We start from the raw sequence: 13,366 nt of genomic DNA on the forward strand, positions 1-13,366 counted from the left end.
TGCTAGCAGTGTCCAAGCGTTTTGTTTCCCCCCCTCTTTCATGCCGTGCCCCCCCTGCAATGGCTCTGCGCCCCCCCTAGGGGGGCGGGCCCCACACTTTGGGAAGGTCTGGCTTAATAGATTGTCGGAGCATTACGGCTACCGTAGTGGAGCCTCGCGGAGTGATACGTACTGTGCTTCAACGTAATATTATGGTACCTGTTACAAAGAGGATTTCAAACTCAAGGCTGTCAGTAACGCAGTAGAACTTGGGAATAGAGGAGCTGTGAAATCTGTCTCTTTGTTATTATGCTCAGCGTCTTTTAGTTTACATTTTGACTGCACAATTGTAAGCTTTTTGTTATGCACAAAAACAACATTGTGTTTCTTTTATTTATGGAGCATTATTATTTAATAAATGCTGATAATTTATTTTTGAGTAATTTCTTCATGTACATCTACGCTGTATGTTAATAAAAGTGCCTGTGTGACATCTGGGACACAGCTTTGACTAAACTCTCTTTTTGTTCTTACCTTATGGCTTAAAAAAAATATCGAGATATATATCGTATATCGCCATCCAGCTAAAAAATATCGAGATATGAATTTTGGGTCATATCGCCCAGCTCTAGTTCTCACTATCCTTTTCACAAGTATTTTTTTTATTGTTTAGTTTTTTAATATTGAGACTATAAGTACATTTAAAAAGAAATTCTATTTCTAACCCATATTTTTGTGAAGACGTTCAAGTAAATATATCACAACGTAATACTATTCTAGCTTCAGTTTTGCACAAGGAGGTATTTATATTAAACTTGCACACTGATAAGCAGGTTATTAATCAGTACATTGTCATCTTCAAAAGCTGCCTGAGTTGAGCAGTTAGTCTTCTGTAAGTAAAATTGTAAACAATGATATCTATGGTACTTCTCAAGACAGCAAGATAGACATGGCCACTGTAACGTCATCCATTATTTAAGGTGGTCGTGTTAGTCAGTCATCAAAAAGAATGCAGGTTTAAGATACAACTGTGTTAGGTTTTGTTTTCAGATTAGGAAACCAAGCCGGTGTTATATACAGTTTGTGGTATATGGTAAATATCTAACTAAAACTTAGAGAATATTGACTGCCTTCACTGGTTAGTACCTAAATCGGGATTGGTAAGTATTTAGCAGGGATATCACCATAACTTTATTATTATACGAATAATGATTTCATTGTGTTTGCAAATGGGGCATTGTACAAGGAGCTTCTCTTCACAGTGTTGTGTACAAAACATGCCCAGAAAACTGCACATGGTAATTCACTTTTTAGGCATTTCTATACAGTGCAATGGACTCCACTGCAGGTCTGTAAAAAGCTTATTGTTTTACAGCCTTTGTTTATAGTTCTGTGTCTATCTGTTTGTGTGCAGGATGGCAGTTGTATGACCCTCACCATGCTGGCAGCAATAGGGGGGCAGGATGACATCCTCAGGTTACTGATTAAAAAGGGGGTGAGAGTGAATAAACGACAGAAGAACGGCACTACAGCCCTGATGCATGCTGCTGAAAAGGTAACTCTATCTTTTATGTAAGTTAATCCTGCAGCCTTTAACTATACTGTGCATACAATTTTAATTCAAATTCTCAGTGAAAGCCAAACCAGTCAAAGACTCTGAAATAAAGGCACCTGCCTCTTTTGTTTCATCTTATAAACACTTGATTCTTGTGTGTGTCATCCCAGAATTGTTTGACAACTGTTGCAATCCTACTGGAGGCCGGGGCTTATGTAAATGCTCAGACACTGAGTGGGGAGACGGCGCTGATGAAGGTAACACTACACAAACACAAACGGTCACTTTGGTTTTAATTAGTGCAAAATTACAATTTGCATGCAGATTACAAATGATGCTGTTTTACAGCAGATCAGTCAAAAATTATATATTTATTTTATAGTCCTTACCTGTGGTGTATGAGGTTTCTTTAGAGAAGTTCATTACGTCCTTCCTTTTAGGCATGCAAAAGAGGGAATGCTGATGTTGTGCGCCTCCTGCTGGAGTATGGAGCTGACTGCAACATCCTGTCCAAACACCAGAACACAGCTATGTACTTCGCCAAGCACAGCAACAACCTGACGGTGTGTGACCTCATCAAGGACCACATCAGCATGTGAGTGCTAACCACATCATAGTTTCATCAGTTTGGTGATGTTGTTGGAGAGAGCATAGTGTGAATTAATATTTAAAGAGACAAACATTTACTTTGGTTTTTGTCCTCAAAGGGAATGTCAGTAAATTTTGTCCTGCACTGTAGTGGTAATACAGACCAGTTTTACTACCAAATATATTTGGTTACAAAGAACTAATTTATGTTGCAGGCTGTCCAGTGTGGCGGAGGACACCATCCGAGCATACTTTGAGTCTCGTCTGGTGCTGTTGGAGCCCGTCTTCCCTCTGGCCTGCCACAGGCTTTGTGAGGGTCCAGACTTCTCTATGGATTTTACCTTCAAGTCACAGCCTCAACCAGAGGGTAACCCCAAATTTTTACATATTTTAACATTACCTGATATGCAGATACATCACCTCACTCGAGAGGTGGTCGTCTGTTTTTCTGTTGCCAGACAGATTCATGAATTTTATGTTTTTATAATGTCTGGCCACGCTTGGCGAGGATGCTACTCTTTTAGTAGCTTTGTGCTACTAATGCATTTTTTACAGACATGCGATGCAGAACTGAACTTTACTAGATGTTACAGACTGCATAAAAGGAGGATAACACTGCAGACATCAGATACTGAGTACTGATGAAAAGGATGAACGCTGCTTACGTTAGAATTCTTAATTGATTCATATTACATAAGTTTTAATATGCAAATGAGGTGATTTGTTTTAAACGTGCTGATTTGCAGTCTTTCCAAGAACATAAATCTAAAAGCTAAAAACTTTTAGGCTGTTAACATTAAAAAATGTTTTGTAAATGACATCCCGAGAGAAAATAAAACTGCCTTTGTACTGTGATGTTTTGTACATATTTATTTGAAAAGGTAATTTACAAACTAAATATACATATACCCTCAGTTTTAGCTTCAAAACACAAGAAAATATCCAAAGATGAGGGAACTGCGGACAAGACAGTTTTACACCTGCAACAGCTTAGATTAATAGGGACTTGAGTAGATGCTACCAATGAACATGCATGTCTAAATAGGTGTTGTAAAGATGAAAAGATTACTCAGATTTGTATGTCTCTTTCAATCTTTAAAGTGAAACTTCCACAGTTCATATTACATGAAGGCAAAAGTAAATTGTAATGCATAGACCAGGAGTGGGGGAACTTCAGGCCTCAAGGGCCGGTGTCCTGCAGGTTTTAGATGTGTCCTTGATCCAACACAGCTTATTTAAATGGCTAAATTACCTCCTCAACATGTCTTGAAGTTCGCCAGAGGTCTGGTAATGAACTAATCATTTGATTCAGGTGGGGTAATCCAGGGTGATATCTAAAACCTGCAGGCCCTTGAGGCCTGGCGTTTCCCACCCCTGGCATAGACCATACAATGCAAAGTCCAGCAGACATTATGAGGTATTATGAAATAAAGATGTAAATTCATATTTTGAACATTTTCTTTCCATTAGTCTGTAAGAAGACTTGTTATGGAAGCAAATTAGCCCAAACTCCCAAAATTGACCAGTGTGTGCAGTTTTTAGCTGCAGTGTCTCACCTTAAACTGTAAACTGAACCTGCTATTCAGCTAGTACAAAGTGTAATGATGGATTGTGTTGCTGTGCGACAAGCACTGGTTATAGTCCAGAATGAAATCATTTGAGGTCATGGGCAAAGGCTAAACATCATACCTCCTGCACATCACTTGCGTCCGGGCCTTCGTATGAGAAAGGTCCGAACATTACCCCGACGTTTTCCAGAGTTGATGTGCAAAAGTGGCTTCAAATGTCAACGTCATTAGAACGTTATCCCACTAATGTGTTGGCTATAAATTTCTATTCCAATCGAACCTTTCTGTGAAGTTTTATCATCCCTCCTACTTCCAGGTTCAGGTATCCTCCTCTTCATCTTCCACGCCAACTTCCTGAATGAGATCACAGCCAGGCTATGCGGACCTTGCAGCGTGCACGCCGTGGTGCTCAACGACAAGTTCCAGCTGCCCATTTTCCTGGTTGGTTGAAATGATGATTATAAAACAGTTGGTTAAAAACAAAATGTGCCAAGTGATTAATGAAAGAAAAAATTAAGAAATTTGATAAATTATAAAACAAATCAATAAAAATAAAACTGAAAAAGGATTTTAATCCATCTGATTTTTATTATATTAAACCCTCAGAGTGGCCGTTTGTCTTTTGTTTAACCTCACTGTCTCTCTTTACAGTGTTTTTCACTATTGCTCCTTTGAGCAAATGAACAAGCAGTTCACAGGAGACCATGTAGCCATGTTTAATGTCACTGTGTGGATTCAATGTACTTCACCTCATTAAATCGTTTAAATTTTAGCCAGAGTGCTAATTTTTGCTTATTTTTTTCTACTTTTTGCCTTCAACGTTTCAGGATAGTCACTTCATCTACTCTTTCAGTCCGAATCCAGGCGTCAACAAACTCTTCATTCGCCTTGCAGAGGCGCCAGCAGCCAAGGTGACACACACACACACACACACACAGTGAGACACAAACATGTGAAACATCTTAATCAGGCATACAAGGGTCACTGCTTCTAATCAGCCCATTGGGAAATCTGACTAAATGTTTTTGAAACTGAGGAATATGATTTTATTTTTCATGATTTAAAAGAAGTATAAATAATACCACAAATGTTAATTACTAATGATTTACGTGTAGAACTAGGCATGTCCATTAGCTTAAAAGCAACCCAAAGAAATATACAAAGTTGTTTTTTTACAGAAAACTTTCAATGCAATCTTTGGTTTTTGGCTGCAGCATCAATCTAAGTTTAGCCAGCTACCACAAATAACAAAGCTTCTATGTTTGTGTCAGAGTTGATGTTGTCAAGCATCCAGAATCCTGTAACGTTTGCTCTCATGCTCCGATTTTAGCATTTTTAAAAAGATACTGCATGCAGCTGAGTGGGTTTGTCTTTTTCAGTCATGACAAAAGACACTTCATCCTCAAAGATGATACCTGGGCCTGTCTGTGTGCTACTCTCACTGGCATTCAGTCCAAACCCAGAACATGTATAAATCTTTAAAGTGGGTCACTGATATATATTTTGATTATAAGTAAGTTAATAAATGAACTGGATGCTCTGGGTTTTATTTGTAGTTATTACTCTCAGTTCATTTCATTGTTTTCTGTTGGAATGTTAAATCTCATTATTTCAAGCACAGAATGATTTCTTCGGTCTGTCCTCAGCTATTGTTGACTTCCATATTGATGATCTATCATATCTGCTACAGAATTTCTTAACGGTGGAAAATATAACACACCTAACCACAGGCCCAACCTATTTTTACTCCTGGTTTATGTATAGACCCCCCACACAGCCCTCTGTCCTAGTGTCTAACCGCCAATGCGTCATTTTTGACACAGTTTTACAGGCACGGCTTTCTTCTCCGAAGCAAACTACACAGACAGCTATCTTTAATGTGCAGCCAGGTTTTCAGATCTCTTCTCTATTTTTTTCCTGTATCAGCACCTACATTTTCAATATCGATGACTTGGTTAATTAGTGCAATGGTATCTGCTCATGAGCTCTTGATAATGTGGCTCCCTTATTAACCCCAACTGCCAATCCTTCCCTTTGAAATGACAATGATATTCCTCCCCATAGCAGAGAGTGTAGAAATGCTGACATAGCCTTGACTACCTTCATAGGAAGGTAGTCAAGGCTCAACAAAGTTATAAAAGATGTAAGAGCTTCATTAATGAAAATAGGCACAATCTAAGGTTGCATGCCATTGTTAGGGACTGTTTCCTTACTGTTTTATCTTTCTTTGCCCTCACTGTCAGTGGAGAAACACGTCACTGTAACCTTGCAGTTGCTTTTGATGTGTTTTAATAGTTTTGGGGCGAAAAAGTAATATCAGACTTTGGAAACGCACACAGTATTTTTCAATAGGATATGCTCACTGCTGGTTTTCATGTTAATAACTCAAATCATCACCTTTACGTTTTGTATTTGTTCAAGTCAAAAAAAGTAAAACATTTTGCAGCAGAAAACAGGAAACAGTTTGAATTGTTAGTCATCCAATCATAAAGCTGAATTTCTTTTGATAAGTAGAGAGGATCCAAAAGTCGAACCATCTCAGCAGCGTTTCCGTCTGATCTTCTCTCCTCAGGTCAAGCTCCTCATCTGCGCGTACAGAGTGCAGCTGCAGTGACGCGCTCTCTGATGATGTTAATGTCATCCCAAGCTTGGACAACACATCATTCCACATGCAGATTCTGAGCAGCAGCTGAGATACTTTACCAAGCGCATTACCCTCTGAGAAGGAAAAAAAAAAAGTTGTATCGTTGTCGTTGTGAGGTGAAATTTAAAGCTGGCTTCCTGAGATGGAAGTGCACATTCTTGAAAACTGAAGTTCAGGGATGAGATCTGACTCCAGACCAGGCCCGAGCGCGGTGAGGGCCAACATATGCAGCATAAATGTGAGGATCTTACAGAGACTTGCGTAACCTTTGAGCAGTCCGTCCTTTGTGGGAGGTGCCATCACTACGCAGTTATCTGGGTCGAAGAGGCGATCGGAAACTGTTACCGGAGGAGCTTTGAAGACGGACGTCAACCTGTGTCGTGCCTTTCTCCAAGTTCCACCTTCTGTCGGGGTGGATCTGTTAGATATGTGTGTTGATTGTGTGTACATGTGTGATGATTGTTTCTATTCTGGTGAATTTGAAGAATATGAAGAGGGGATTTTCAATCACTGTTTGTTTTTGGGGGGGTTCATGTTTTTAGCATTTCACTTGGACCAATGGAAATGTTTTTCATGCATGTTGTTTTTGGTAACACATTTCTTTATGGATTTTTCTTCATGTTCTAACTCTGGTCAGTGCCCCCCCCCCCCCCCCCCCCCCCCCAAGAAAAACTCATTTGTAAATATCTACCCTTAAATAATATTAACATTTCTGTTCAGTTCTCTTCCCTTAATAATTAACATCTCTTTATTTGTACTAAATCTGTGTTGTTTGTTGGTATTTCACTTTAGTAGAGAGGTGTGAGGTTCAAACACGGATTCTGGGGAACAGACACAATACATGCATCCATAAATTTTCCATCCACTGGCCCATTGTCTTGTTTACCACTTGTCATTACACTAGTGTGAGGTTGTTTCAAAGTGTGACTTAGAGAGTTTTTAGCGAATGAAGAAGAGTTTTGCCTTCCGAGTTGCTGTTTATATTTTCTGCTCTGTACAGACTATATATAATTATATACATATATGCAGTTATAAGGTGTCATGTGATGACCGCTGATGTTTTTGTTCCTTTTTGAGTTAATTTATTTCGTTTGTACAGGAAAACGCTCTGGGCTTAAATGTCTCAAACTGCCCGGCTAGTACATTGAAGAACCCCATATTTACCATCTCTATCACTGCTGTGCTGAGCCTACTTACTGCTCCCTTTCAGTCTCCTCAAGCAACCTTCTTTGTTTTTAATCATCTGATATTAAAGGAGCCCAAACTGGAGGATACCAAATCCAAGTATCTGGCATTGACATTCATCTGCATAAACACACCTAGCTGCGTGATGTTGCCTACAAACCCAGCTCAGGCTAGCAATATGTCTTTAAATTGCAGCAGTGCTGTTTGATTGGATGTCTCCATGCTGCCTTAATGTTCACTTTTTACATTAGTTTGTAGATCTTTGTGGTTGAAGCTGAGTGACTGAAAGTAAAGAAAATACCCAGATTTACATTTTTTTTATTTTTTTTTATTGTGTTTTAACTCAACACATCGCATATACAGTAATGGTGACTCCACCCACTGCTATTTATCTCTCATTCCTATAGTTAACTACCAGTTTTGTGGACTAACTTAACAATGTTACAAAAAGCATTAGTGGTGATGTTGTAGCTACGAGAGAACAAAAGGGATTTGCTGTATTTGCACTGTAATAGGCTTTGTAAGAAAAGAGTTTTGGCATGGTAACGTCTTAGTAGTGAAACTTACCTTTAAGTTGCATGTTAACATTCAGGGTGGCGCGGTGTTGGTGGTGCGGTTAGTGAAGGTTGTGGGTTTGACAGCCGACTGGGGCATTTCTGTCTCTCGGATTTTCTCCAGTTGCTCCAGCCTCTTCCCAGAGATATGCATGTTAGGTTAATTGGTGATTCTAAATTTGCTGTAGGTGTGAATGATGCCTGGTTCTCTCTTTGCTATGTGAGATACCGGCACCGCTCACCTTATGACAGCAGGGATAGGCTCTAGTTCTCCCGGCAATCCTGAACTGGGTAAACAGTTCAGAAAATAGATGTTCACAGTCAGCTGCTCATCCCACTGGCTACAGTTTGATCTGCGGTTTTAAAGAAACTTTGGTCTGCTCTGTGTTTCTGTCACTTTATGACCATATACTTGTCAGGTGTAGTTTTTTTAAATCGAGCTGCATACTTCTGGCTCCTCTGGTGTCACAGCTTTCAGACTCCCTATATTTTTTTAACAGGCATGCAGATGCTTCAAAAATCAAGCGCAGCCTTACACCGTGCTGACACTGTAATAAGATTTCAAATTTGACTACTTTCGCTTTGCTCAGCGGATGGATGCAGCGCATTTCACCTTACGGCATTAAAAGGGAGCAAATCTAAAACCCTGTCTTAAGACACCTGTAGCCTGTTCTTATCTCAGTACAGCGTGAGGAATCGGTACATGGAGTAGGTGTTTTGGTGTCGGATATCAGAGACGAGCACGATACGAAGGAAGACGTGAAACTGGAATATCTGAAAAGCCAAAGACAGATCTAGTTCAGACATCACCGCTGATGTTTTCTGCTTTACAATTTCAGCTAAACGGTTTGAAATGCATTCTGATGTCTTGTGTTACTTGATATATTTTTTTCCAGCTTCCCACATTGTGATTGGTTTCCACTTATTGCCAAATGAAGTAAAAAAAAAAAAAAAAAAAACAGCCTCCATAAACTCGCTTCAGATGTGTAAAGCATCTCAGTGAAGTCCACCATCACTTAAGTTACATAAGGACAAAATACATGTATTGCTATTACTGTGACTGTGACCACTATGACTGTTTGTCAGTCAGTGTTAGAGCAGAAGTGTTCACTTTAATGTATTACACATTTGTGGTCAGTTTCAGGAGTGCTACATTACTTTCATGTAAGAGATGAAAGGAAGGATTCAGACCATTAAAGATATTTTAAACTACAGCAATAAAGATTAAACCACAGAGTTGTTTTTTTTAGTTGTTTTAGAGCAATGGGAAGCTTGTTTTTAATGATGAGAACTGTCTCTTGATTCTGTATAACAGTTTCTCACCGCCTTGTCAGCACCTTCCTTTACCCGTACAGTCGCTTCACTTTGACTTTTACTTTTTTATTTGGCTCTGAATGTTTGCCGCAGATAGATGCACTGTTTGTGTGAAAGAGTTCACTGTTGTTTGTAGAGGTGCTGCTTACCTGAGGCCGTCTCTCTGTCCTAAATAAAATGTGTGCATATATTTGCACACACTGCTGAGTTTCATTCATTACATGGAAAGTTGTTTTTTTAAATTATTCAGTTTGAAAGATAAGGTTGTTATACATGATAAGTCATCTGCTTAATACATGTTTTTGCCTTCTTTTTGTACAATATGTAGTATAAAAGCTCCTCTGCAAAAGATAATATGTTCTCCCGCCTTTCATGCTTCTCTTACTTTTCCATGGACTTGCATTATTTGCACTCTTTTTCTTTTTGTTTTGGATTGATTAGTCATCTCAATTATGATTTTTATTCATAAGTAATAATTATATAAATGAGCAGTTGAAGGTATATGAATGATAGAGGTTTGCCATTGGGAGGTATAAATGCATGCAGCTAATATCAGTGCTGTAAAACTAAAACCCAGCATGATTACAAATTTCTACTAATTGATCTAATTCACACTTTATGACAGTTTGTTTGTTTTAGCTCAAATGTGTGTCATTTTTGGTCAGAGACACCTGGAATCTCCACCAAATTCTTTTTTATCCAAGATGGCAGTACATTGAAACAGCACCACTCAGAGGACGGATAGAAAAATTCCCTGAGAGTTTTGAAAGAAGATGTATGAAGCTAAACCTATCTTGGAAAGGCAGTCTTTAAGCAAATACATTTTAAAAAAAAAAGACCCTGTGTGAAGGAAATTTATTTAAGTTACATTTTCATATTCTACTATGCTGCATTCAGACAGAAATACTGTACTTTGTATTTTCCACAATTATCTGATAATTTAGTTAGTGGTTACTTTACAGTTACAGATTTAAAAAATAAATAAAATTACATGCTGAAGAGAGCATAGAGGATTTTTAAGACCGATACCGATATTTGGTGACTTAAAAATCAAATATTCCAACATACTAGCCAATGTTACTATGATGCCGATTTTTCAGGCAAATTAAACATAAACATATTTCCCTAACATTTTTTTTATGTTTAGTTAGTTATTTACTAATTTATGATCTGACTGGCTTTGCTCGAATCAGCTAGTTATTGCTTGTGGCATTCCAAACACCTTTCCAATAGGGAAGTTGCAGAGTGCCCTCTGGTGGCCAAACTATGCAACATCAGCACTCATAATATGGCTGAAGGGTGTTTTTGCTGTCTCGCTAGACCATCTACTTTGTCCTGCTACGTATTAATATGATATGCATCATTATGGTTGAGCTGTTGCTCATTTAAATAATGTAGAGTAGTGTCCTCAACATTTTAATAAATCGAGTAAGATAATTCCAACTAAACAAAATCTAAGAGTATTGTACAGTAGCAAAGAACAGCTCCCACTTTTAAAGAGAGAGACTGAATAATGTAAGATCATTTTATTGGTCATTACGTGTAAATAATTTTAAAGCTTTGCAAGGAAAAATGACAGGTGAAAAGTGTATATTGAACTGCTAATCTGTTTGTCAATACATTTCTGGAATCCCTCTTTGGCATACAGACAGAGGTAGAAGAGAAACTCATATCCTTTACCTAAATAATGTGTAAGTAATGCTTACACCCGAATAACTTTCACTGGAAAGCATTACAAGTTTCTCTCCTACTGTTTTGAATGTTACTGAGAATGGGTAAAATCACAACTTCATCATTTATTACTTGTGACATTTCTACATGCATCTCCATAGTAGAAACTATATTTTTCATCCATCTGCTTCCGTTTATCCTTTCCAGGGTTGCAGGGGGCACTGGAGCCTATCCCAGGTCACCAGTCTGTCGCAGGGCTAACACATACAGACAGACAACCATTCGCTCTCACATTCACACCTATGGGCAATTTAGATTAACCAATTAACCTATTCCCACTAACTGCATGTCTTAGGACTGTGGGAGGAAGCCAGAGTACCTGGGGAGAACCCATGCAAACTCCACGCAGAAAGACCCAGGCCTGATGGTGGAATTGAACTCAGGACCTTCTTGCTGTGCAGCAACAGTGCTAACCACCGTGCTAACGGTGACATGGACCATTTGATTTTGGTTTTTTTTTTTTATAACCATGTGTTTTAAAAACCAGTACAACACAGTAGCTCAGATGTATTTAAGTTTATATGGTTAAATGCTTTAATGTTCTGGTGGGGATGATAAGATTGGAAAGTCGCTAAACAAAAACAGGCAGCTAATGAAACATCTCACAGAGTAAATGATGGCATGTATAAACAGAGCATACTAGTCAAGCTGAGTGTTTCAGAGGTCATGATGGTGAGGGGTTCACTGCTCAGTCAGAGAATTTTTGGAAAACTAGGCAAGTTTTCAGGCAGCACTTTAAAAACAGACTTAATTCTGTTGCAGAAATCACAGCAGGGGCTCAGCAACACTTGTGAAAAGGATCCTCGGTGACCACAATTCATCCCGAACCCACAGTGCAATTTGGGGGACAAAAATTACATTTAAACAAAAATCCAGAAATACCACAGGCTGGACCCAAGATCACTGTAGGCAAGGAGTTTTATTACTGCACATATAACTTGTGCACCCATGATCATCACTATCATATGAACATGCTTTAAAGCAAAATATCGAACATCTGTTTCAAACAGTGTCTTGCATCTTTAAGCAAGACCATGCCAAACCACCAGCAGCATGTATTACAGCAGCATGATGGATTTTACTTCTCTGGGAAGCTATTTGAGTGAATCTATATGAGAAGAAAGGACCAACAACACTGCACGCGTATGAAAGAGATCTCAAGCCAAGAGCCCTGGAAAAGACATGGAGCTTTTTTTTAATTTGCCCTTTTTAAATAAAGTAGATGTTTTAAGGAGGGAGTTTGCTACCAGTTGTTGTTAATTAATGCAGTTTTTACAAAATGTGTTCATAAGTAGTGGAGCAGTAGGGACATAAAATCCTACAGCTAAAATGCAGCATGTATTCACACTGCACAACAAAGTTTAACTTCCAAACCGATGGTTTCCAGTCACGCCACTGTAGCCTAACAATGTTATCAGCGTCATTTCCTCTCTGTGTTAGTGGTAATAAACTGCTGGTTGGTCAGTGTAACTCAGGGCAAAAAAAACCAACAACAACAAAATAACGCACAATTGTTTATTAAAACCGCGTGAATTACAAAGAGGCTGATTACAGCCATTGTGGCACATCATCTTCGATCTTTATCGAGGATCGTATTTAAAAAGATTTCAGTGTGATTTGCGCCTGTGAGAAACTGAAATCTCCGACATTTTGTGCAGCGGCGCACAGACAGAGGATCTGGCAACCAGACACTCAGCCTCATCAGACTGACTTAGAAATAAATCCGTGTATCTTCCATCCATTGCTACCCCTCATCTCGTGAGTTCAGAGATAGCCTGCGCGTAAGGAGGGTAAGGAGGTGGCGGTCCTTTTGTAATTGTTCTCTTTGATCTCTTTGGGCAGCCGACCCTTTAAGTGAATCTGATCTGCACGTTTCAGTGTGACATTTGAACGCACCTGATCCGCCATATTTAACAAACGTGATCACCGGCTCATTCCACCTTTGAGCCACCCCGATTTTTTTTTTAAAGTAATAACAAAATTACTACTAAACTATAGATTACTCACCTTTACATGTAATAATTTGCACATCTGCTTACTGAAATCCGTAGTTACTTAAAGCAGTGTAATTTGATTTGGGCTTAATTTTGCTTTGTAAAGGTGTGTGCGGCATTTTTCTAACACTTTCTGGTGGGCGTCATTAATTTCCCGCCGCCGTTTGGTTTCTGGTGAGTCTCTGGGTGAAATTATGAGAGGAAACCCATGTTGAGCCGACACAGCTGAGAACATGAACTCTCTCAACCCGGAT

The 13,366-nt window shown here is 38.9% G+C and overlaps 1 protein-coding gene across 1 annotated transcript in view; it reads left to right on the forward strand.

The window, feature by feature from the left end:
- mphosph8 (M-phase phosphoprotein 8) overlaps window positions 1–9,600 on the forward strand; it is a 34,189-nt gene extending 24,589 nt beyond the window's left edge. Inside the window, exons 8-14 of the mRNA XM_063497086.1 lie at window positions 1,394–1,534; window positions 1,705–1,791; window positions 1,975–2,129; window positions 2,338–2,489; window positions 4,007–4,131; window positions 4,518–4,601; window positions 6,263–9,600. Coding sequence (XP_063353156.1) covers window positions 1,394–1,534; window positions 1,705–1,791; window positions 1,975–2,129; window positions 2,338–2,489; window positions 4,007–4,131; window positions 4,518–4,601; window positions 6,263–6,304 — 786 coding nt within the window. The 3' untranslated portion in view covers window positions 6,305–9,600. The remainder of the gene's footprint in view (window positions 1–1,393; window positions 1,535–1,704; window positions 1,792–1,974; window positions 2,130–2,337; window positions 2,490–4,006; window positions 4,132–4,517; window positions 4,602–6,262) is intronic.
- Window positions 9,601–13,366: the final 3,766 nt, after the last annotated feature.

Source organism: Pelmatolapia mariae, linkage group LG16_19 (assembly GCF_036321145.2).
Source record: "Pelmatolapia mariae isolate MD_Pm_ZW linkage group LG16_19, Pm_UMD_F_2, whole genome shotgun sequence".
Classification (NCBI taxonomy): domain Eukaryota; kingdom Metazoa; phylum Chordata; class Actinopteri; order Cichliformes; family Cichlidae; genus Pelmatolapia; species Pelmatolapia mariae.